The following is a 26,363-nucleotide window of genomic DNA, read 5'->3' as shown; positions in this document are numbered from 1 at the left end:
TAAATATCAGTATATATGTTACTGGTGAAGAGTAAATGAAGATGACACACAGCAAACATTTTAAATGTTCAGGTCCGCCTAGAAAAAAAGCACTTTCAGGATGATTATTTCTTTGAAATGATGCATTCGTAAGGTCTAAAGCTCTCCCAAATCATAACACAATATGTGAACATTATTTCTGCAAAGTTTGACTTTGAAAAAGTGAAGCAGAACAAAGTTAGAGAGGGTTTAGTACAGAGAAAATCCAGGCGAGAACACGATAAAACGGTAAACGGTTCTGTTTGAGTTTTTTGTTAAATGGCTCATGGATCCTTCTATAGCAAAGGCTTTGATGTTTAATTTGATCTGCAACATCAATATATTTTCTTGTAATTTATATGTTTTCATTCATATGCAATACAAAGAAAAATAACCATATATGGTTCTATGGTGTTAAATACTCAACATACAATGGACTTCATAGTTGTGAGTAAATGCCGTCAACAGACAACAGAATTCAAGTTGAATATGTATCATTGGCGATGAGAGTAGCAATGTTGTCAGGAGATGGCATGTGGTCTTCAGCTTCAATTCAAACTGTTAATAAATCAAAGTATTGGACGAATTATAAGTCTGAATGGATAATGGTCAATGGAGAGTTCACCAAATATCACAAACACCGTAAATGACCGCACCAAATTGCATAGTAGTCCATCAGGCAGTGTCTTAAACATAGGGAGTGTTATAAACCAATAGATCATTCCAGTTTTTGCCATCACCAAAAGGTGACTTTTCCGCAGCACCAAATACTGTGTTCCTGTTTTTGTTAGTTTTTTCTTTGTGGACAGTTGTACTGGAGTCAACTCATCTGTTGGAGCTAGAAACCATAAAGTTAAGGCAGTCCCACTTTGACTAATGGTTGGTGGCCATGCCAACTGGACCTTCTCGTGTGAGCCCGGAAAGTCGAGTCCAGATCAATTTAACTCATTATGACATTCAGAATGTCTTGATGAAGAGATGTGATGTTTGATGAGTGTTTCCAAGCAGAGGATCGCTGACTCGTTGAAAGACGATGATGCGTTTAGTCTCTGGAGAAATCCGGTTTGCTGCTTTTTGTGGATAATCACAACATTAGCTTGTGCATTAGAAATCATCGTCTCTCCCTGGAACTGAGGTGTTGTGCATTCCAGATGTTAGTTTCCTGACATCTTGGGGACTTTTCATAGGTTTGGTTTGGAAAAAAAGGCTCAAAAGTTTATCAAGTCACAGTCAACCACACATTGCCATCAGGTCGTCCATGGATCTCTGTGTCATTCAGTTCTGGTGTTGGGACCTAATCATGGTGTCTGGTATTGTTCGAGGCCTACTGAACAAACAGCTTCACCAAGTCCCCATCCTTTTGTGCAGGAGGCGGCAATCTGTGGTGTCCCAGCTGGTCCTATGTAATTTTGGATAAGCCTGGCTGTCATCTCTAGGGAGTGTTGCAAGGACCTAAAGGCATCATTACAGAGATGCTTGTCGGGTGGTCGAATAGCATTTGAAACCCCTTTACTCCCACACCTTTACAGCGTTGAAATTGAGGGGACTGCAAATGTCAATTTCTCTAACTTTCCAAAACCCACAATCAGACATTCACACCCACTTCATGCAGCAGCTGGCTAGGTGTGCAAAGCTGAGAAAGGAGCCAGGATTTAAACTCTTTTTGTATTGCTGTCACTTCCTGTGTATACACAGGAGTGCAACACTGTGAGCATACATTGGAAATGTGCACTGTTATCCCCATTTTTAACTCATTATCACGTCCCGCTGATGGCAGCCTCTTACCCTGTCTTGATTGCCAATCTTGTTCGTCAATTCCATTATATTTATCCCAATATCACAAATAAATGTGTCTCCAAGGGGGTTTTAACCCTTCATTGGTCCATCATTGAAATACTTTGAAATTCAAAATGTCAACCCTAAAGTGCTATTGGAGGACATAATAATACTCATTTACTGTTGTGACAATTTATATCTTTATAATTTTTTAGATCGAAAATGAACATCAACGAGGGCACCATATTTGGTTCCTTGCCTGTTTGTGGTCAAAATAAATACAAGAAGTGTATATATAAAAAATACAAGAAATACACATACAAGGTGAAAGGAACATGTTTTTCATAATTATAACATCCCTTTTTAGAAGATTAAAACACATGCTGGTCCCTCGATTTGAATAAGGAAACATATGGGGATAAATGGAAGAAAATATGGATTTATTGTAAACATATGAAGTGAACCCTGGTCTGGAAATGACCTCATGATGACGCTGGTTTTGCACTCAAGTAGGGTCCAATCCATCTGTCCATCCATTTGCATTACATACCAGTTCAAACACACAGTTTATCACATTATTATCTTCTGTATGATATTAAAAAATTGACTAAACTTGGTATTTCTGAAGGTCCAAATCAATGATCTGAGCGATGTTTCTCTCAGTTCAGTCACCTGCTGCTTGACTGTATCTACTTTCTGTTGCACTCCTGCCAAGAGGATTTGGACAGTTTTACAAATGAACATGCATTACTCAGAAATGTACTGACTGTGTCAAACAGTGGGAGCCAAATGCGAGTGATCCATGCCAATGCCAAGAGACAAATCAGACACATTCAATACAACAGAACAACCAATCTATATCTATGTTGTATCTACTTGATGGCATGATGTCAAATGGAAATGACACTAAATGGTTTGAATGAAGGTAAATCTCAGTGCTCAGTTGTTCTAGCTGAGAGTATAAGAAGGTAAAAAAAGTGCCTGATGAGGAAAAGCTGCTCACTTGCTTTTGTATTTACTCTTGAGCAGCCAATCGATAACCTAATTCCAATATGATCATGGACCAAACTGGACTAGCGCACCTGGAGAGTTTTTACAGAAGAGAGCGCAGTCTCCTCTCCCTTTTGTAATTTTCACTCTTAATTAGGCCAAAACTGAATTAGTGAGTAAAGCAGAGGGTGGAGCGGGTTGACAGAGGAGGCCACACATGTTGCCGAGGTGTGGGACTGAACCGCTCCGCTATCTCTGGGAACTATTGCTGTGAAATCTCATTAACTGGATCCAACAGCTGGTTTCATTGCTGCTTTAACTTCTTGGCTCCGATGTGAACAACAGAGCTGTTTTCTCTTTAGACCTCCTCAAGGTGCAATCTATTATAATTGGCTCTCAATACATTTTCATGTGGGAGGAGATTGAGGAAGCTGAGTCATCCGTTGGCCAAATTAGTTTGATTTCACCATGCTGGGATGGAAACTTTCCGTGTATATATCTTTATGTTGTGCGTGGAGTTTTCTCCAGGTGCTCCAGTTCTCTCCCACGGACCGAAGTCATGCCGTTTTTGCTTCACTAACACTGACTCCACACGTAGGTGTGCATGGGAGCGTGAATGGTTGTCCAGGGAGCAAATATCAAAGAATGAAAAACATAACAACGTCCCTCTTTTGTTAATATGTTTCATAAATGTGGACTACAAGCTGTAATGATTGGCCTACCACCCTGGGGTGCCCACCATTTATTTGTGACATCAATGGTTTTAAATGAGGTTTCTTTGCACCTCTCTTGCGTCTTTCATGTTTTTTTTTGTTCATGGTGTGTTTTACAATACAGCCTTAAAACTAATCTTTGATAGAGATTGCTCAGATCTCAAACTCTGATCTCTGGTGTGTGTGTGTGTGTGTGTGTGTGTGTGTGTGTGTGTGTGTGTGTTATTCTTCCACCAAGTCTGACTTGTGTGAACTGGTTGAGAATCTGTATGTAAAACGAGCTGTTTTTCAGAGCAGCGGGCCCATTTAAAGGCGTTCTTTATTCTCTGCTCATCTCAGCACTCTTCATGATCAAATGTATGCAGGGACTGTTTGCTTATGTTTATTTATCTGTTTAAAGTCCATATCTGAGATGGAACATTGATATTCAGATTGAAGAATTCTTTTTTTTTTTGCAGGCACCAACAAAACTACAATTCCGGGCTGTCTATTGGCTTTTAGTTTAGTGTGGGATGAAAATGTAAATAGACTAGCGTTAGCTGGAGAAGCTGTCCTTTTGATTCTCCCCATGCAAGATAAAAGAAAACAGTGATTCAGTCTTTCTTTTGGGGGGTGCGAGGGGTTCTCTCTCTCTCAGATTGTTCACTTCCAATGTGTTGAATTCTAGCTTCTATTTTTCAAAATGTCCCGGAACTAGCCGAAGTCCAAACTTGTGTCCCAGTATCTCCGAGCTGCAGAGCAACTCTCCTCCTGCCCCGGGCCATTCAGAGTGAGCCCAGCTATTGCAAGCACTCCAGGGTGTTAAAACGAGTGAATTAAATAAATAAAGATCCTGTCTGTCTGTGTGTGTGTGTGTGTGTGTGCGTGTGTGTGTGTGTGTGCATAAAGATTGATGATTTCAGGCTGGGGCCGGGGCTCTCACACAGCCGTGACCCAGCTCCCCCTCACCTTTGATAGATAGATGGCTTTAGGGGCTTGTGGCGGATCAGAAGTGATCCTCGATATCTCCCGCAGACCACACAACCTGACTGCAAAGTTTGTCAGCCCAGGCTGCCAGCCGACACCCCGGTGCATTAAGGCGGCCGGAATGAACATGCTCACTGAATTTGAATTTGGCCTAGGAGCAATAACGGTTTTGTAGATTTGCACAGGCCTGGATGCTTGGAAAGATTCATTTGAAGTTGATGGAGTTGGGAGTCACGTTAGATTGGTTCCTTTTTGACCCTTTTGAAGGTGAAGGAAATAACGTAATGCTGTTATACCATATACATACCATACGAGATGTCCATGGCAGCGTTAAGTCTAGCACCTGCTTAGCTTTAGTCCTACTTTTTTTGATGCAAATGCATTTTTTTGTCATTTGATATTTGTTTTTTTTAGTATCGTCTTCCCTGGGGAATTTCACTTTCATTTAACTTCAGGATTCTGAGGCTGCAGGTAACATATGAGCAGAACATGAAATGTACCTGTTTGTGTACGCTGTAATGACTCACACATGCCAGTCTGCTCTGCAGAAACACTATTAATAATAATAATAATATAATCCTACTCTGAATACATATATTGCTGATAGAGTTGAGATTGAGCGGTGGGGGCTGAGAGCAGTGTGTGTCTGTGTGTGTGTGTGTGTGTGTGTGTGTGTGTGTGTGGCGGGGGGGTATTTGACGAGGCCCATCATATCCATGTGTATATGGGCTGATATGGAGTCGGTTTTGGAACGATCGGGGTCTAAATACATAATTTCATTTAAAAAGTTGATTATTATTTATAGATAGTATTCATGTCATTTGCATGCAAAATAGGTCGACTCTACCAGCGGACAAAAAATTCAACCCGCGGCAACACTTCAAAAGTATAGCCGCATACTGCCGACATCTATTGCACGCTTTTATACAGATTTAATAGGGAAAATCATAATGTATAATTTCTTATAGAACATGCTGTAGGATGGCAATACTACTAATATTAAGAATAACTCCATCATTAAGATTGGTAATGTTATGTAACCTGGTAAATTGTTTGGGGAATAGTTTTTTTTGTATATATATATATATATATATATATATATATATATATATATATATATATATATATTTGTTTAAATTCTCATTTTAAATCCTGTGGCCCTTTAGATGTAGGTTTATAGGATCTGCTGCCAGACATACACTACCACTTAAAAATACAATTAATGCAGATACACGTTTCAAAATAATAATAATAATAATAATAATACAAATATGTATATTGTTACTCTCGGAATCAACTAATTGTCAACAGTTCTTTTTATTGAACTTATTGATTGAACTCCACATGGATTCACTGCTCAGTCGGTGGCTGTTTTCCCCTTTAATTTAGCATATGGAAGCAGAAACAGAAGTGTGATTCATCTTTTCACATTCACTTACATATTTTTGCTATCTTTAACTCGCATGCTGCTTCCTTCCCTTACACAGCTGCTTCTCCCATAGACGCACTGAGATACAAAAGGACCTGAGAGATTAGTAGCAGCCACGGTTTTCATTTTTCTTTGTATACTCAAAAGTATGTATGCTATTGACGGGTCAAATCTAAACCGTACTGTCACAACAGATTATCTCCGCTGGCAAACCTCTTCAATAGAAGTAAAGCTGCCTCAGTGCATCTCAGTAATACATGGAACCCAGAGCTACTATATTTCTATGATTTTATTTTGTGCTCACCCCTTTTATGTTTGTTTTCTTCAAAGGGGATGATGCATCAAAGGCACATTAAGAAATTCCATACACCAAAGGCTGATAATGAGTGACAAAATAACTATCTATATATATATTCACCTCGCTCAGCTTAAGACCGGCGCTGCAGGAGCAGCAGCAGTCGCTCGCTTTCATTGTCTTCTCGGACATCTTTTAAATGAACGTTCTTTCTCGCTGTTTGTCTGAGTAACAAAAGCTTTTTGTTCCTTCCCCGTCAACACATTTCACTCCGACTTCCTCTCCCTCAAGACAACACTGATAACACATCCCCACTCCCACTCTCTCTTTGCTTTACGTCTGCTCTCCTGCTTCTATTTCTTTTCCTCCCATTGCTTGGATTCATCAATTTAAATCCTGCCTCACCATGTCCCCTTGTTCCCTCTCCTTAAATGCCTATATCCCTCAAGCATCTGCTCTCCTGCTCCGCCCCCTCCCTTCCACGTTGTTCCCCTTGCCCCTTGCACACAAATACCTCTCTCTCTTTCCATTTTCTCTTCTTTGCCCTTGAGTTTGAGGTTGGCATTTCAGGGACACAGAACGGGTACATTATCTCCTGCGGGCCTCTCCGGAGACTTCCCGGCTCTTTTTTTGTTGCTTTCTTCTCCCTCACACCTTCTCCTGCCCGGCCTCCCCGATGTCCTGCCATCATGTCACCTTGATGGCAGCGCTATCTCACTAATGACTTGGTCGCCAAGCCAGCAGTCCTTTTTGACACAGACGTTAGAAAAAGGCAGCTCACTTGTAGTTCAGGTGGATGCTTGAAGGAGCAGTCAAACACCAGTAGTCATGCTGTTGTAAATCACGCTGTTCTTTGGAAACACATACCCAATGAAATGGAATATAATGAAGGTCTCTATATGTATTTGCAGAGTTTGGGTAGTGCTGTGTGGTGAGGACTGAAGTGCCCAGTGAACAAAGAGTGCACTCATGTGTTCTGCACAGTGCCATTTACTTAGCTGGGTAACAATTTCCACACAGAAATTCTAAGTAATTTTGACTCAGACAATTTTTAAGTAAAGTTAACTTACTAATAGCAATGTTTTTTCATCCAAAATGATCAAGTAAATTCTACTTGAAAATTACTTCCTGAGACATAACATTTACTCTTCATGCGGCGGAGTTTCCCTGGGTCCTAAGTCCCTCCATGTTTAGCTTCCCAACACCACATGTACCAACGTACAAACAGCTGTTCACCACAGCTTTTCAACAGCTTTTCTTTTTTTTGGCCAGTGGTTCTTTTTGGCGTCAATGAATGAATGTTTTTATTCGAAATAGGTGAAACCGCCAGAATCTCACAAAATACCGTGATATGAATGTTTGGCCATACCGCCCAGCCCTAGTTGCCAGGTTTACTTGCATCCCCCAAGTACATTTGACTTTGTTGTGTCAGGTTGTACAGTCAAACCAGTAGTTTAGTTAATATTACTTGGTGTGAATGATCACATTTCCTTATCAAAATAAGGATTCATAATTACTAACAAACCCAAAGTAACACATTAAATAAAAGGTGATCTTTTAGAGTAAAAGGACTGAAATAATAATTGATTGTAGAATTTACACATATAATCATTTTTTTCACTGTGTCTGGTTCACAGAAAGAGAAACGTTGCGCCGCTGCTTTTCATTGGCTTCCACCGCACCGTCTGGTGGCTGGGGGTCAGACTGGGGGGCTACAGGGCCGTCATGCTGATCATCACTGTGTATAATGTTTATGATGCAGCATCATTAGGCAAACACGTAACAGTTAAATGAGCGATGATGCAGGTGAGTTTATGTAAATGAGATGATGCATTTGGAAGGTTGCGACCTCCGATGCTCAGCCACCCTGGAGGAAAGGCAACAATATGCTAATGAGAGGGTGGGGTTTGACCAAGGTCCTGATTTACTACAGATTGGCCTCAGGGGAAAAAATAGAAGTGAAGGGACTGCTTACATGATTTGATGAAGCAAACACAAATATATGTACTGGTTTGAAAATACATGTGAGAGGAGTTCTGAGTATACTGAGTGGTTAATGATAAGGCAATGTATAACGGTCAATTGTACTCTTCATATACTTTCTTGCATCTAATTTGTTTAAAGATTGATTTAAAATGTGAATGTTTGGTTGTAGAGTAGGACATTAAAGCATCACATCTTCCTCTTAATTCCCTCATTGAATCAAGTTAAGTAACGCTTTATATACGTGTAATAACCACAGTTACACGTGACTCAAAGCTTCAGAAACTCAAGGAGTGTGGTGACTGTTTTTGGGCTCAACTCTTCAGACTGATACCACCTGAAGATGAGATGAGCTGCAGGAGGTTTGAACAGTTAAAGAACCACATTGCTAGGATATGACGATGCTAAACTGGAATCATTGTGACACGATGAGCTCGCTCGTTTCACGAGAGGAAGCCCACCGCTCTGAGTCCTCCAGCAGGCGAGCCGTGTTTATTTCTTTAACAGACATCTTTGGCTGTTTTGTGGCGTTTAATTTGGGCCTTCTGGGAAGTTTCTCACCGAGTCAGCGCTAATTAACCATATCTAATCGCTATCGTTTCTCCCGGCAAAACCAACACACTGTTCCAGATAAAAGGAGAAGCCTTCTATCTGAATGTTTTCCACATTGTTCGTTGCCAATAAAACGGATTAAGAATCGATATAAATATGTTGTATTTGTAAGATTTGTGTTCGCCTCAGATCCCAGCTCGTATAAGCAGATATTTTCCTAGCCTGAAACCAGATCCAGAATGAACGCCGCATCCCACGTGAATATGATTGATTAGCTGTTTGTCTACTTTTTGCAGCTTTTACAAACTCACAGCTTTTTCTCTGTTTTGGCCGACTGCGAAATGCTGTTTGTGTTAGTTACTGCAAAGCTAATGTGCAAAAATATTGCCTGCTTGGCAGAGAAATCCTGACACATCGTGTCTCTTTATCAACTCATTTAGTAGATGACAGTTTAAATTAGCACCTCGCTCACTGGACGCTTTAAAGGAGGAACTTTAAAGGTGTTCAGTAATATATTCTTTAATTCAAGGACACACTCTGTGTTTCATGTGAGGAGCTGAGCTACCACTACAAGAAAATGGTATAAAACAAGGTTTTGAACATCAGCAATGCTTATTGCAAAGCAGCCACACATAACAGGTACAACATTACTATTAATACTATTAGTAGTATTTATATTCACTCATTCCACACATTATTATAGTTTAATATTATTTATGCAAATCTTTCCTTTATAAAATCTTTTTTTGGTGCCGTTTGATCCCAAATACTAAACATATCTTAACTGGTTTAATATTATATTTGCAAATAACCCAATAGGTGTAGTCTGTATACAATCTAGTAAACAATATGACTACATTCTTATGAATTTAAGCTAACGTTAAGAAAAACAAATGTAATTCACAATTGTAACACCCAAAATAGCTTTATAAACAATTATTTTGAAAACACATTTTTACATTTATGTTTATTGTTCCATATTTTCAGCCCAACAAATCTTGTTGTGCTTTCTGTACGGTAAACTTACAAACATCGCTCCAATCATATTGAAAAATCCTTTGTAAATAGTCTGGCAGTGAATATTGTTTGCATTATTTTATAATATATCAAATCATTCATTTTCAAGACATGATATTTGATCAAGAATGGATTTGGGTGATTAAAGAAATCAGCCTCATTTATAACAAATTATAGCTTGTTTTTGTAACAAAATATTTTTAAATATAATTGTTTCATAGATTGAACTCCAAACAATAAGATACGTAAGAAAGAATAAATGAGCAATACATTATATGCAAGGCCTTATAATTTAGTATATCCCCTAGATTGACTTAAAAACTCTTTACATTTTATCATCACATATTTTTAAATCTAAGTTTTCTTTATAGTAAGAGACCTTTTGTTATAATCAAACTCATTATAGGAGGCATGTGGGAAGAATCGTTCCGGCTGTGATTGCCCGTTGTTTTTGTGAAACCGTGATTTCACGTTCCAGTCAGGAGGACAGATGCTGACGTGAAGCCACCTGCCGTAAAAAAAAGTGCCGCTAAGATGTGTGTGGACTTTGAGAGCTCATCGGCTGGCAGCCTGGTCTTGATTAACTCTCCTCAGCGGGTTCCACAGCGTGGCTTTAAGTGACACTGCGGTCTCTGGTGGCCCATTGGAGAACCCTCTTCTGAGGGAAGACCTCCCGGTCCTCCTCGTCAGGTGATCATCTCCATAGCAACCTTCCCAGGTGCAAATCAGTAATGTGCCTCAAACCCAGCAAAGTGAAACCACGTGCAATTTATTACTGTCACCTGCCTCCGTCCTGGGACGAGGCTTGAAGACCGGCACGTCTTTTGTTCTTTGCGTTGAGCGCTGTATTAAGTGTCTCTGACGAAGCGTGTCAAATTGATACCCCTCCCCTGTTCTGATTGTCACGTCTCATCAGCAGTCCTGGTGCCGGAGACGCACAAAAAGGAGCCGAATACGAAAGTTCTGACAGACAATTGATAATGAGTTGGGGCTGAACAAAGCACTAATCACCCAGAGCTGTAAGCGTCCTCAGAAACACGGCAGTGAGGCTCAAGATGTGCTGTTGAAAGGAACACAGACAGAATTGGGCACATGTCATGATATCTACTGGTGTAAGCTTGACACGCATGTAGCCGTGTGCATTCTGCTGTCACGTTAGATCAGGGAGCTGCAAGAATTAACAGGACCTGTCGGCACGCTGCTGCCGCCTCTGCTCTGAGATCTGTGGTTTCTGCGTTGGAGTTAGAACTGAACTGCTCTCTTTGTGTTGCAAATACCAAAATAGATTCTCCCCAAAACCAGAGTGATTCTTAATGCACTGCATCTCAGTATAAATCCTTGACTTGAAAGTGTCGCAATTATCACCAGCTTCCTCCTTTCCTGTGTGGAAAATCGAGGTCACAGCTGTTGAACCCTGGATCTCATCTCCACTTCCTTCCTCCTCTCCACAGGAGACCTGGCATCGGAGGACGAGTACCTGGAAATCCCATCCATCTCCAGACAGAGGGCCGGGACGTACGAATGCACAGCCGTCAACGACATCGACTCAGACGTCCAGACCGTCGACATCACCGTCAACTGTGAGTCCGCTGCGTTGGCCGAAACGATGGTTCCAGCTTCTCAAATATGAGCCGTTGCTGCTTTCCTCTGTCTCGTATCATTGGTATTAGCATACTCTGCTGATTTAGGTTTCAGAATTTGAATAATGCAGCTTTGAACAAAAGGTCTTATCATTGATTCAATGTGTTTATTTATTTATGACCCTGTGCTGAACCATTTTCTAAATGAGAAGCCTTAATTCAGTTTGGCCTGATCTGTTTTAAGTATTGTTACACTAAATCAAATGTTCTTTCTGGAGTCAAGGAGAAGCATGAAGTTATTAGTGTTTGAGTGGCTTTGATGTCAGGTGCTGCTGATTTTACAAACTATATTAATTACAATGAATACATTCTAATAATGTGCTACTTATTTAGGCTAATTTGATGGAAAAACTAAATCCCATTGGTCCCAAGGAAAGTCGCAATTTAATTGTAACATTTTTAATTAATCATTAAGTCAGAATAATTGACAGTGACATGACTGCATAGTGTTTTAACTCATAGAGCATTTACCAAGGCGCAGAACAAAAGGTGAGTATTTGGGCTCCATGAGCTGTAAATGGACCGACGACCACATTTTGCTCAAACTAATAACATCTATTTAAAACCGCTGCAGATTAAACCCTGACCAGTTCATTCCATCTCATCATACCTGACACCAAGCGGTTTCCCCAGTGTAAGAAATACTCTCCGTGATTTGAACTCCTACTTCCTGTGCACTCGCGGTCATGCTTGTAGTCCAGCACGGCTGAGAGGAGACGAGGCCCCCCCGCCCGTCTCCTGGTACCCTTGACTCGTCCTGACCGCACTGCTCCCGCGTTGTTGCTCGCAGATGCTCCAGCTGTGTCGGAGGGCAGAGACGTCGGAGTGACTCTGGGCCAGCGAGGAGAGCTGGAGTGCGAGGCTGATGCCGTGCCTGAGGCCGACTTTGAGTGGTACAAAGATGACAGAAGGTGAATAGCTTTACGTTGGAACTTTACGTGCGGCAAATGAAACAGTTTTCACAGTTATTGTTGGTCATTGGTCAGCTGTCAGTCATATACTACAAATTGGTCATGACTTAAATTACTGTTATTATTGCACTCAGGCCCATTGGTAATTGGTCAAGTGAGTGAAAACTAAAAATAAACCACATCATTGCCTATGGTTAGTTGCACTCACTGTGTACTTTCTCACACTTAGGATCCTCAGCGGCGTCGATGGCATGGAGGTTGTGAACTCTGGGTCTCTGTCGAAGCTGATGTTTTTTAATGTGACCGACGGAGATTACGGGAACTACACTTGTGTCGCACTCAACAAACTCGGGACCTCGAACACAAGCTTCCTTCTGTATGGTGAGTACAGGAATGTGCTACATGTATAGTACGACAGAGAGGGAAGTGTGACTAAAATGCGGTACTGCATGCTTCAATAAAAGTAATAATAATAATAGTAATTATCTATCAGTTTGATTCAACCTTCATCAATATGTACTGTTATGTGAACATGTAGGTGATGCATTCATGTGCAGGCAACCACCGATTGGTTAGAGTAAATATACAAGGATGAACGATGAAATATAAGATTTCCCAGTCTACTTAATTTGTTTCAGACCCCTAATGTATTAAGATAACTTGATGCTGTTCCTGTTAATCCTGCTACACCTACAAAGCTCTTTGTGGAGCATTCGAGTCCTTCTCTGGCTCAGCCAGCTGACTTCCTGTTCCCACTAGCCAATGAAGAGATGCATGGACCTAAAGCTGCTGATTCAGTGACAATAATGATCTTTCTCGCGCCAGCTGCCAAAGGTCCTGCACATATAGTGAGGAGCATTACAGTACAACACATCTCCGTCAGAAAAGGCAGTGTGTGTACATCAGCAAACGTGTCACTACAATCAGGAGTCTTTATCAACACTGAGCGATGGTCAACGTTAAAATACTGCCGTGTTTCAGCTTTGAAATTGAATTCTGCGACCACGTATACTGAGGAATAGCTGCGGGCGCTAGAACCAGTCCGTCTGCCGCTGTGCAGCCTCCAAGCTAGAACTACTCAGCAGCCTACTTTTCATGCTTTTCACAAGTGCTGTCAATGATTTGTTGCTGCTCTGTTTCCAATATGTTGCTCTGTTCCATTTGTTTCCCTGGTGTAGTCGTAATTGAACCCACTAGCTCAACGCTATTGCAAGGTTAGTATTCTGCACCCGCATGCACTGCAACTGTTGTGGATGGAAAGTATTAACCGCATGCTGGCACATGACCAACCGCCATTTTCACAAACTGGAGCTACACGCAGCGTCTGACATGAAGAGATGAATGGATTCTGTTCTCTTCATGACTTGACATGTTAGCGTAAATGTGTGGCAGGCAGCAGGGAATGGCAAAGCAGACCAGGCCAATGCCACGTGAATCTTTTGTGAAAATGGCATCGCAGCTCGTTTTGCTAACCATGTTTCATCTTCTCCTTTGCAACCCTAACCCGGCTCACTGTGTGACACGGCTTCATTTTGATTTTTGCATGCTCTTCTTTCCCATGTAAGTATTCGTCATTTTTCATTATCATCATGTGTGCTCGTGCGATTGTTTTCGCCTCCAGTTATTGCATTTTACCCTGTAAGTCCCACACAGAACGTTGCGGAAAGCACACACAGAAAGCTGCAGAACCTTACTGAGCTGACGTGTCTTGTATCTGCAGATTGTAGATATCTGGTGTAGATGGATCATGTCATTTCACGTGTCCTTGTGACTGCTGGTTGCAGCATCTTGTAAGCAGACCCACTCCATTAACACAACATAATTGTATTAATGGCTTTGAGTTTGACTACGAGAGAACGTCATTATTGTAATTAGCCATATGCAGGATTACGGATAATCCACTGTGGCGGGGTAATTGGATAGATGCCCCAAAGGAAACTGTGGTGAACTCATGGAAATCCAAGGGAAATGAGTACTCATTGTGTTCCAAGCTTCAAAGTAAAAAGTTAAAACGTGTCCTCAATCCTCATACAATGCATCCATTTAGATGGAACTTGCCTCATCCCTGAAAACAGTATGATGAAAGTATTATGTGACATTGTGTTGTTTTTTAACTGTAATACTAGAATAATACAGGTGCATTAAATAGTGAAGAATACAAGTTTAAATTTCATCATAAGTTCCTCAAAAGATGACCTTTTCAATAAATATAAGGCCAATAAGATAAATAATGTGTCTCCATTCTATTTTTTATGTGGTAGCCTGATGAATAAGAATCAGATGGAGCAGTTTTATTAGAAATGAAGAGCCCACAATGATCTACCGTAAAAGTCGGGTTACAAGCCGCTCCTACGTCCGGTGGGTGTCCCCGCTGTAGCAAGCTAGCTAACGCTAGCTAGCACTGCTGCTACTGCCCGCGTTCCCTCTGCCCAAGTCGGGTGTCGAGCTGGGGCTGGTCCCGCAACCTTCGGTGGTTGTCGGGGAGCTAGCGGAGAGCTAGCAGGACCGCTAGCAGGAGCGCTAGGTAGACACTGACCGAAGGTAGTAGCGGCTTGTAACCCGGCTTTTACGGTACTGGTCTTGTTTCATTTCTCTTTCTAAATGAAAAAGTGTGCTGTCACACTCTATGTTCTCCGCATACTGTACCTAATATATTTAATATAGTGTACCATAGTCAGATTTAATGCTAATCTCAACCAACTCATGTTGAGATTAGCATTAAATCTGATGACAGACTCCCAGGGATAACTGACCAAAGCAAACCTGGAAGTGAAAGCATCATTTTAACTGCATCCTGTGTTTTTAGCTGTTCTCAGAACACAGAATGCCCTTGTCAAAGATAGAATGACCTTCTTTAAGCAATAGATGCTGAGCAATGCTCAGTGTTAATCCTCAGTGCTGCACTGCTCTGCATGATGCAGACCATCATTGATCATCCCACTCAAAACAGGTGCTACCAGCAGCACTGACTGAAGCGTCTGCCTCACTAATGGAAGCTTTACTGTGTCGTTGCAATTTGACGTGTCGTTTGTTTATGCTTCTGAACAAAGACGGATTCCTGTCTCTGGTTTCCTGCTTCCATCCTGCATTATCATCCAAAGAATTACAGATCCACATTCAGCCATTTCTGTATTCACAACGTAATGCTGGTTGGTTATACACTGACTGGTTCACACATGTCTTTACTTCTGCAAGAGAAACGGACCAATACAAGACTGTGTGGTTGATATATACAGATTTTTTCATATTTGGCACAAACGTCCACTTGACTGAACGATGAACTGATTAGAATGTGATGGTCAAAGGTCAAAGATCACTACGACCTCTCAAAATACATGCAAGGCCATGACTCTAGATTTGCTTATTATGACAATTGCACATAAAGATTTATTACAAACGTGGATTTAAGCTGCTCAGTGGCGGTGACGTGAAGCCATGTGAACGTGATGTAGTTTGAAAAACATGCAAGTTTCGTACATTTTTATTCACCATAGAGCTTATTTTCAGCAATAATTTAAAAACCTCATTGGCTTTTGTCGAGGGAATCAGTGTGATGCTAACTTCTGGGTTTGCCTTGAAAAAACACAGTAATGGCGTCTCACAATAACGTTAGGTTGGTATCATGGTGCCCATATTCTCCTCAACTTAACAGCTGGGCCTGCAGTGAGTGTCAGTTTCAACATTCATTTTGCAATTAACAACTTGCAGGCATATCAATTAAGACAATGTGTTATGTATACTGTTATAAAGAGGCCTTGAGTTATTATCACATTTCCTCTATTATTACACATCCGCTAATTGTATGTGAATCCAATGTCTAAGAGAGAGGTAGACAGAGCTCCATTGGTCCTTCTAGATTCTCTTAAAGTCTCAAAAACAGGAACTCCACGTTAATATGTCATGTGACTAATACAACCATGTAATCCATACCTCCCTAGTAATTGTAGACAATACACAGTAATCACTAATCACTAATGATGGTTTGCATAATAACAGGCAAAGACACAGACTTGTGACATGAGACTCCTGCTGGAGGAAAGGCAGTTCATTTAGTACCGTGCCTCCAGTAGTGATAACATAAAGAGGAAGAAAGAAATCCTTCAATGGTGAAACTTACCCGAGTGTTTTGTTTCCCCCGTCAGGACCGAGAGCAGTTCAGGATGGCAGCGGCGGCGCGATGGGGGTGCACTCACACACCTGCCTCCTCTTCTTAGTGCTTCTGCCGTTCCTGCTCAGAATTTGAAGAGTGGATTTGAACACAAGTATTTTGTGTGTGTGTGAGTGCGAGTGTGTGTGTGTGTGTGTGTGTGCGTGTTTTTTTTTTCTTTTCTCAACCGGAACCATAAACTGGTGCACCGTGAGTGCATGAAGTATCCTGCTACATAATGATGTTGACCCACTAAATAAGTACTTAACACAAAGTTTCTGTTGTTTTGAGATTTCACGGATGTAACAAATGCTTCACACTACATTGAATTATGTTGGAAATGTTCTCTCTAAATTATATTAGTCTGGATTATCTCTTTTTTACTGATAGTATGTCTCAGAGAAGAAAAAAAAGATTTTTTAATTGTAGCGTCTCTTATTCAAATGGATTTGTCTCCATTTTGAACCACATTGCATATTCATCTCAACTCCAGGAAAAGGCAAATTCACAGCAAGTATGAGAGGTGAATGTTAAATACCTCAAAGTCAAACCGAGACGGTGAAGCAGGAGAAGTTTAGGTTACCCGGAGGCTGAAAGCCTGCTATTGTCATATTTTAATGTGTAATGATTATCATTCCGTCTGGTTGTTGAAACAGAATCGTTTTTGACCTTCAAGTATTCTCAGCATTATATAGTGATGTACTTTGAGTTGTCTTATGCTAATATTTTAATTCTATTTTTTCAGTTATGTTTAGTTTTAAATATTTTTAAGAAGGGAAAATAAGAAGTTGTAATTATTTAGGACAAATATCCTTGTTTTATGTCTTTTTTTTCTTCTTTCTTTACCAGTACAGTTGTACACAAAAATGGTGTCAAGAATACTTGTGTTATAAAAAGTAGTTAAAAATGGAGGGAGAGTTTGCTCCACTTGTGTGGAGTCGATGTCTGACTTAAGTAATGCAAATGTATTAACGCTGTTGCTACTTGTTTGAGCGTCGTGCCATTTCTACAGGACCCCGACCACGTTCCTGTTCACGGGCGGGTCAGAGGCCACTCAGTGCATCATGTTCATAGGAAATAAACACTGTTTGCATGTATTTAGACACCAATAACCCAAAGAGTAGCAGCTCACAGCACTTCATTGGATTTCTGTTTTCTAATCTCAACAGCAAACACAACACAGTGTCTTTCACAAAGAGGAGGGTGAACATGTTTTAATAAGAGTTTAACGGGGCTATTGGGACATCTAAAATGAAACACTCCTTTCAACCAAAATGTACAGTTTGTGGTATATGACTGTGGAATGCTCTTTGTGAACATGACATTCCCAGCTCTTCTGAAAAGAAAAAAAAAGATTGCAGGCTTACTGTACAGAATGTGAGCCGATTGCATTAATAACCGTCAGTGGGGGAAAAAAAAAAAACACACACACACACTGCAACTGCTCTTATCGCATCATATGTGGCTGACGTTGTCAGAGAGGAGAGGATATGTTGGCAAAACAAAGAAATCATATCAGTGTGTTATCGTAGAGGAGGATCAGCGCACACAGAGCAGCATCAGTGGCAGCAGACAGGAAGAACCTCCGTCACCGTATTTCGTTGTGAGCGCGAGGATTTTATGCAACAATCAGAAAATAATCTCACAATCGGTAAGAATTATAAGCCGGTGAGTTATCTTTTCCACGTCTTTTGTGTTGGCAAACAGTTTACACACCGACTGCCGCACAGTTTTCAAAAAGCTGAGTCACAACAACGAAGACACGAGCTTTTGGTGTAAAGGCTACTGTTTGTTTGTTTTTGCAATGTTTTTAGACGTCATGCCTCTCTGTGGACGTACAAACACAACCGTCTACCGACTGCACTGCACGTCATTGCACCGCGTGCAGCACTAGGAGGGTTTGCAGGATTCCATTAACACAACATCAAACAGGAACAGTGAATTACAGCAAATTAGTGCGTGTCTGTTTAGTGCCGGGGCAATGATGCGCTTCTTATTATCCCTCGGCTCCGATTGAGCGTTTTCACATGCGGTTATTTTTAAATGAACGGCGCAGTAGAACCAACGATCTCTGCTCACCTTTCCCTCCCCTTTTCCCGTTTCCCCTGCTCGTCCTTCGCCTCACTGTGGCTCTTCGTGGCTCTTGGGGGACATCAAGGTTCGTGCTCCTCAATGCGAAAATAGAGCCAAAATCCAAACGGCGTGAAACAGATCAGGAGCGTTATTGAAATTGATCAGAGTAATCATCAGCTGAATCTGACGGGTTAATCACGCTTTGTTTTCACACACAAGAGAGACAGACTAGTATTCATCTCCAGCACAGTGATGTTTGGAAATGACATGGTAATTATTCCTCCCGGCTGGAAGGATGGCACCACTTGATCACCACGTCTGCATTGCCACGCGATTAACCACATTTAAGACCAACTGGCGTCAGATCGCCTCCCAAGGAGGTCGGCATCGGGGTCCCTCAGAGGAGGCTGCATGAAGTGGTTGCGTCAATACGCACAAACAATCACAGCCTGGCAACTCTCACTGGCTTCGAATGGTTGGAGAGGGAGCCAATGTGCTGAACACCTCGCTTAATAGTCTGCCTGGAAATATCAGTCAACACAAACACACACACACACACACACATGCAACAGATTGTCCTGAAGTAAGACAGTTTCTTGTGTATTTATTTTGTAGGACAGCTAAGCACACGTTGTAAAAACTGCTCATTGATTTGGATCTTTTTTGGACCTACATTGCTCAGCAAGTTGCCCAACTATTTAACAACAACGCGGCAATCACCACCTTCAAGTAATATGTACACGTGGTCCCGGGTGAGCATCTGCTCACACCTCGCCGACCCCACAGCGCTGCGCTGTCAGTGTCGTTTTTTCCGGAGCGTCACAGCTCTCACAGTCTCCGACAGGACCGCAGACAGCTGCGTTCCATTGCTTGTCCTTAATAACTGTCATATTGTCTTTTGATGTCATATCAAATACAGTATCATTTCTGGAGCCAAGCACACTATCACAATAGGCGTGTATACCTTTGTATTAACCAGCAAGGCTGCTGTCAAAATATATCTCGAGATGAAATGAACTTGAAGGTAGTGTAACCAGCGGAAAGGAGGTTGCTGTTTAGCTGCCGTCATCTAATAATCATCCTAAAAATAGCAAAGCCATATGGTTACTATGGCAGCGATTCAGAGAATCACAGAACCCAAACTGCGCATGTTAATATTCTGATTTTAGATGATCATTAGGAGGAACCCCGCCAGTTTTCAATGTCAAACAAGCATTTTGTTTATGAGCTCTGATGAGACACGTGCTCACAGTGAAGCCCCGAGCCGAAGAAGCCACAAGGAGCCACAGAGCAGTGTGATCTGGGATCTGAGGACGAGGTATTCTGCCTTTTCAGAGGAGATGGGGAACAGTCAGCACCTGATAGATCACCGCTGGAGATCCCGCTAGATCCTTTTCCGAAAGTTCCGGCCTTGACGACATGCGGCTGACAGAAAAGTACCCTCTTCATTTCCTTGTTCTCAAATCCCTGCTGCTCCAAACGTGTAGCAACAGAAGGCGTGTGGAGAAAAGCTTCTTTAAAGGCTTCATTTTGGATTGTTTTCTGACCTGAGGCCTTTTGCATTACTTTGCACCCGTGTGCGCTCTGCATTACGGGCGCTGGCAGCCTCAAGGTTACGAGAGCCGGCTTGCAGAGCAGTTAAACAAACACAATCACATTTCAGTTAGCGAGACAGGGGGAAGTTTTGTGTTGCGTAACGCAGCTATTTGACATGTTATGGCTCATATAGTTGAGAAAACTCTAATAAGCTCCCAGTTGGCCTTCATTTAACTGGACTCATGCTCCATTCTATGAGTCTCACCCAGTGGGATGCTTGTAACACCCTGTTTATGCAAGAAAACAGTTAAATACAGTTAGAGCTGCATTGCGTGTTCCTCCCCGTGTCGTATGCTTCCCACAGCTGCAGACGACATGCATCACGCTCAGGCAGACCCAACACAGCAGGAGTTCAATGGGAAATGAGCAACTGTCATAATTGGGAATAATTGACCACCTCTCTCTTTGTCAGCAGTCCGACTGCAGTTTCTTTCTGCATGGCGTTCAAACCAAGGCTGCTTTCCTATTAGAGCGAACGCTTCAAACTCCCACCAAGCATGACTTTAAAAAAAAAAAAAGATAAGTCTCGTTTAAGCCAAACTTATAATGATACAATGGAGCAGAGGAAGAGGGTCTTGGACATATTTCTGATCCAACCCCAAAGTTCAGCTCAGAAACCGCACTAAGAAGGCCTGAATACACTTAACTTCTCCTGTTCTGACTCCAGTCAGCCAACACTGAATCACAGCCCATGAAGGCTTATATTTCGGCAGTAGCGCTGCATACTAATGGTGATATGACCAATTCCATTGTCTGTTTGAAGACTGCAGGATTGCAGGACTCATTCCCTTTCTCCCGTGCTCCAACCTGGCTCATGTTTGCTCCGGCTCCGATGGGGAGGGTGGGCGGGCGGGTATTGTCGGAGCTATGGGTGTAGATCGTTTCTTTATATCCATATGTGCAAGGCAAGAGAGCAGTCTCTGAAGAATATTTGATGCCAATTAAGAACAATGGCTTGTATCAGATAGTACTATTCATTTTTGGTGTTTTGTGACATTTGTGTGGTTTGCATTGGAGTCTGGAGGAGATCACTTTTGGATGTGAACTTTGGTTAGACATGAGAAATCCAACCTTCGCTTCAGCTGCCAGGGGGTGATCATAGCAGACGCATGAAGTAGTCTCATGATCTGTTGGGTTTATTTTGAATGATTCACACACAGAAGATTCTGCCCTTTGCCTGGTTACAAGTTCACAGGGCTCTCTTCAGATTGGATTGTCTCCAAGTGGAGGGGGACCTCATGCTATTTGACTCCCTGCATTGTAAAGGATTGTTGGTTCATATGTATTTTCTTGATGAAAAGTGTGTGCTCATATTTAAGACTGACAATAATAAAATGTTGTATCTTAAGACTGTGTGTTTTGCATATATTATTCTTGTTTATTCAGCCTGTAAGACCAACCTATTGATTTTTTGATCCCTCAAAAGTCTTGACCTTGAACTGAGCTCATGGTCTGTCCGCTACATTACCAACAACCGTTAACTGCAGTTCTCCAAATGACACCGGCGTGTCTTTGAGCCTGAACACAGTGTATTTTTTAAGGGTTCCGGTACATTAATTATGTACACCCGCAGCAGGAGGTCTGCCATAACTCTGTGATGGTGTCTCTCTGCCTCCATCATAGCTGCACGCAAAAGCCATTTCCTATTCTAATTCATTCACTGTATGGATGATACATGCAACAATAATCTGGAGGTTTCCACGCTTAATTTCCAATGCTTGTGAAAAATAATATAAACCATGTCTATGATATGTAGTATTTCAGGTTGTTTAGCTTTTTATTGCACTTTTTTTCCCAGCAGTGACAGAAACATGCATGTCTTTGCAGTTAGTACCACACTGTTGTACTTCAGGCTCGACAAATATTTAATTCATGCAAACATCTGCTCTCTGCAGCCGAGAGTTGCTCCATACACCAGAGACTGAATACAGTGTTAGAAAGATAAAATAATGCCTTTCATGTTTTATGTTAAAAGTCAGTGTCCCTCATTTCAAAGCTAACTCTGACAAATGCAATGTCAGGCCATTCCAAGATGATTAACTGTAATTTTGAGGCGGTATTGCTCTGTATTACTACTAATACTAATAAACACATTTTTACTTTTTGTTACTAAAGAACAATAAAACTGAGAGTTCAAGGGAGACAGCTGAGCATAAAACACTGAAACCACCACCGTGTGGTAAGAATTACAGAACAGAAAGGGAGTGTAATATCTAGAATACTTGAATGCTGCAAACGTATATGGTAAATGGACTGTACTTGGATAGATCTTTTCTAGTCTTCCAACCACTCAAAGCGCTTTAACACTACATGTCTTCATTCACCCATTCACACCCATTCATCCACTGATGGGAGGGGCTAAAGTGCCACACATTCACACAGCGTAGGCACAGCTATGGGAGACATTTGGTGTCTTTCCCAAGGACACATCAACATGGACTAGCGGAGCCGGGGATCGAACCAGCTATCCTCTGATTGAAGGACGACCCTGCTGATTTACAGGTGGCAGGTGGTTGATGATGCATGGTGTAACGTTACCGTACCGTAACACAGGGGTGCAGATGTTACTTTACACCTGGTGGCCATGAAGAAACAGAATATCTAGTGATAAACACAAAAGTGGTGCACGGAGCTACTGACAGAATGACATCGCCATCAAATGAGCCACCATAGATATGTATTATCTGTTCAGAACTTTTATTAAAACAAAAGAGTGTGCATAAACATCCATCATGCTGAAGTGAAGTTAAAGAACTCTGTCCATCAAGTGAGCTACTTGTGAGTTCAGACAAGTAAACTTTTTTAACCACAGTTCAGATCAAAGTCAACAGTCCTGTAGGCTACTCCAACAGCACCCTGTATATCCTCTCAGTAAACAATCCAGGGTCAGCAGTGTGTGAAAGGACGAGTGCCAGCCAGAGGTCGTCCTGATTAGGTTGCCCATCTCAAGTTTAAGAAAACATTTCTTTCTTTATTTTTCCTCCCATGTTTCTGTTGTTAAAGTTTTTCACGGCTCGTTCGTTTTACTGCACGGTTCTAAATATTTGACAAAGCTTTATCCTCCTGAGGCCCAACAGAGAGCACATCTCTTTTACATGAGGTCTTTTGGGAAAATAATACACCAAACATCAATAGTTTTGTTGGTTGTGCTCCATTGCCATTGGGTTCAGAAATGTTGCCAGTCCAGCCAGTTCACTCATAAGTATTGCATTACTTTCATTGCAGAATAATTGACCGAATAGATTGGTCTCCTCGCAGCTGGTGGTGGTCAGCTTGAGGCTGTGGGTTGTTGTTGAGACATGGAGAAGTGAGTCTCAGCCTCCTCTATAGGGCGGCACAGCTAATCAAATATGTGAACTATATGATCGACTGCAATATGACTCTTTAAAATGCGCGTTCCGCTCATATAAACTCCGCTGCATATCAAATCAAACGCTTCCTAAACAGACCGCCACCGGGGAGCGATCACTTTTAGGGAGCTGTCATGCAGGTGCGTGTGCACTCTACTGCGACAGAGCATGACAAAAAGTTCCTGAATGTTAACGTCCAGAATAGAAGAATAATATACTGTATATTCCTTGTTGTGCCCGTCTGCTTGTATACAACACAGAGCAAACAAACATGCAGAGAGTTCAGGTGAAGAAGAACCGCTGATGTCAACGGTCAATGATCTTGATTCGGTACCACCAGTGTTCTTCCACTGCAGAGGAAAACAAGAATGTGTAACAAAATATTATTCTTTAACCAGTAGTGGTCTTACAAAGGAAGCTATAACGGTTATAAAAATACAGAATACATCACAATATTTTAGTTTCTGGCAGTGTCAGTTAGCTGGCTCTGGGGGAAGATATCCCTCTATCCAGTTGTTGTTAAGATATGCCTGATGTTCAAATGTAATAGCAGAAATGGACTTGTAACAAAAGTAAAGCTGCTCTGACTACAATACATATTTATCAATCCTGCAACAGTCCACTGCCGATGTATTTTACTGTATTCGTTTGAATAACAGCTCCAACCAAATCCCTTGGTTAATGAAAGGTAAGATCATAGCTCATGTATTAATTAAAAGCTGTAGCTGACTTGAATAACACAATATGACATGTTGACTTGATCAGTAATTGACCATAACCACCATCTCCCCTTAATCAAGGGTTATAGTAGCATCAACATGAACCTAACCACATGCAGGATGCAGTACATCTGGTGTCAATACCTCTTCCTGTGTCGGCTCCATCGTCCATCTTCCATTAATCACTCCTCCAAGGCAACTTCTAACAAGTCCTGGATTGAAAAATAAATCTGCTTGTAATCCAGGCAGCAGCTATGTGTTTGTAGATTGACAATATACCAATGTATTTACCGTAAAAGCCGGGTTACAAGCCGCTACTACCTTCGGTGGTTGTACCCGCTGTAATAATTCTTTGATTTTACATAGCGCTTTTTCTGAATACTCAAAGACGCTTTACATAGGAATCATTCACCCACTGATGAGAGGAGCTACCATGCAAGGTGCCACATCAGGACTATCTAACATTCATACACCGTAGGCACAACTAGCGCTGCTGCTAGCTCCCCGCTGCTGCTGCTAGCGCTGCTGCTAGCTCCCCGCTGCCGCTGCTAGCGCTGCTGCTAGCTCCCCGCTGCCGCTGCTACTGCCCGCGTCCCCTCTGCCCGAGTCGGGCATCGAGCTGGGGCTGGTCTTGCTACCTTCAGTGGTTGTTGGGGAACTAGCGAGAGCTAGCGGAGAGCTAGCGGAAGTTAGCGGGGAACTAGCAGCAGCGCTAGCTGGCTACAGCAGGGAACTAGCGGGGACACCCACCGAAGGCAGTAGCGACTTGTAACCCGACTTTTCCGGTAGTTGGATTCATTATGTGCGCAGATAAGCCACGGTGTTAGAACAAGCAGGCTCCTGCTAATGCTACTGTCAGACTGTTGCTACAGTATTGGTGTAGCAACACCCACTTAGAGGCCCATGATGGACATTTAAACACTGGAGAAAAGTCTCGCCGTCTACCTTCTAACTCCCAGTTGGAGCCATATCTTTCCTCTCACTCCCCCCACATATTATATTTCAACCTAATTAATGTCAAAATGGACGGGAAAAAACAATTAAGTATCTGTCTCCAAAAGTTGTTGATTCCTCTCTCCACTCCACTCTCATTGAGGCGAGCACACACTCTTAATGGCTGGTAAACATCTTGTGATTGGCCTGATTGTCTCACAGGACCGTGCGTGTGCTGGCAGAACGGAGAAGAACTGAGGAGGACGAGCGCCGCTTATCAAAACCAAAGACAATAACATCTGTGCAGAAAGGAAACCAGACTGCAGCTTCCTCCACACCAATGCAGATGAAATGGGCTTTTCCAGATACACAATTAGATGCTTTCACATTTCCACATGTCACTCACTGAGAGCGGGAGCGCTTCTTACCGCACTGTCGAGCTCCAACTATGTCAATGCGGGAGTTAAGCCTGCAACCCTCTGGAGCTGAAGAATTAAATGAAGTAAAGGACTGAATGAACTACGGGGTCAAATTACAAGCATAAGACATGTAGGTGTAATTACTTTAGAGAAGTAATGTACTATTTCTACTGTACAGATCAGTTCACTATCAGATATGTTATTAAAACCCATGCTTTATCCCATTGCTCTTTTTGACTTAAAGTGGAATTTAGCCTGTGATTAACAAATTATCACTTACTTTCTCAAGAGGAGGTTCTTGTTTCATCAAATCGTTTGCATCTTTAGATATGTAAAAGTTGATATTCTTAGTTTCCACGAGAAACCATGGGTGTCTAATTAGGAAGGCATAATTAATGTCGTTGATTAGAAATGTTGTGACACCTTCCCCATAAATTGAAGGTGCAACAAAGTGATTTAATGTGACTAAATGTATGTTGACCATAATTGTGGTTTGTCATTTAGTCACAGTCAATCCACAAAAATCTATATTTCTCTCACTTAATCTTGATTTATTTTCCAACTATTCAGAAGTAAACCAGATCCTACATATTGTCCCCTTGCTGCGAGTGTTAGCACAAGCATGTTAGCAAAGTAAACTTCTTTCCCTCATTAGTAAAGCTTGATTGCATATGATGATGTAACGTCCTGTCTACTAATGTCCAACTGGTGTAGAGTTACTAGGAGGAGTAAGTGACTTTTTAAATGTAAAGTAATTACAGTAACTATTCGTTACTGAAGAAAATAACCTTCAGTGGCGGGCCATGCATTTTTTACCTGGGCCTTCTGTGGCGTCT

At 41.8% G+C, this 26,363-nt stretch overlaps 1 protein-coding gene across 1 annotated transcript in view; it reads left to right on the top strand.

Moving 5' to 3' along the window:
- The window catches only part of ntm (neurotrimin), a gene marked incomplete at both ends in the record, with an annotated part of 393,244 nt that extends 376,711 nt beyond the window's left edge, over positions 1-16,533 (top strand). The window contains 5 exons of the mRNA XM_079237490.1: positions 11,191-11,319; positions 12,170-12,290; positions 12,520-12,671; positions 13,469-13,504; positions 16,433-16,533. Coding sequence (XP_079093616.1) covers positions 11,191-11,319; positions 12,170-12,290; positions 12,520-12,671; positions 13,469-13,504; positions 16,433-16,533 — 539 coding nt within the window. The remainder of the gene's footprint in view (positions 1-11,190; positions 11,320-12,169; positions 12,291-12,519; positions 12,672-13,468; positions 13,505-16,432) is intronic.
- Between the last annotated feature and the right edge of the window lie 9,830 nt (positions 16,534-26,363).

The sequence above is a fragment of the Taurulus bubalis genome (assembly GCF_910589615.1).
Source record: "Taurulus bubalis genome assembly, chromosome: 2".
NCBI classification, from domain to species: Eukaryota; Metazoa; Chordata; class Actinopteri; order Perciformes; family Cottidae; genus Taurulus; species Taurulus bubalis.
This window is presented reverse-complemented; position numbering and strand designations above follow the sequence as displayed.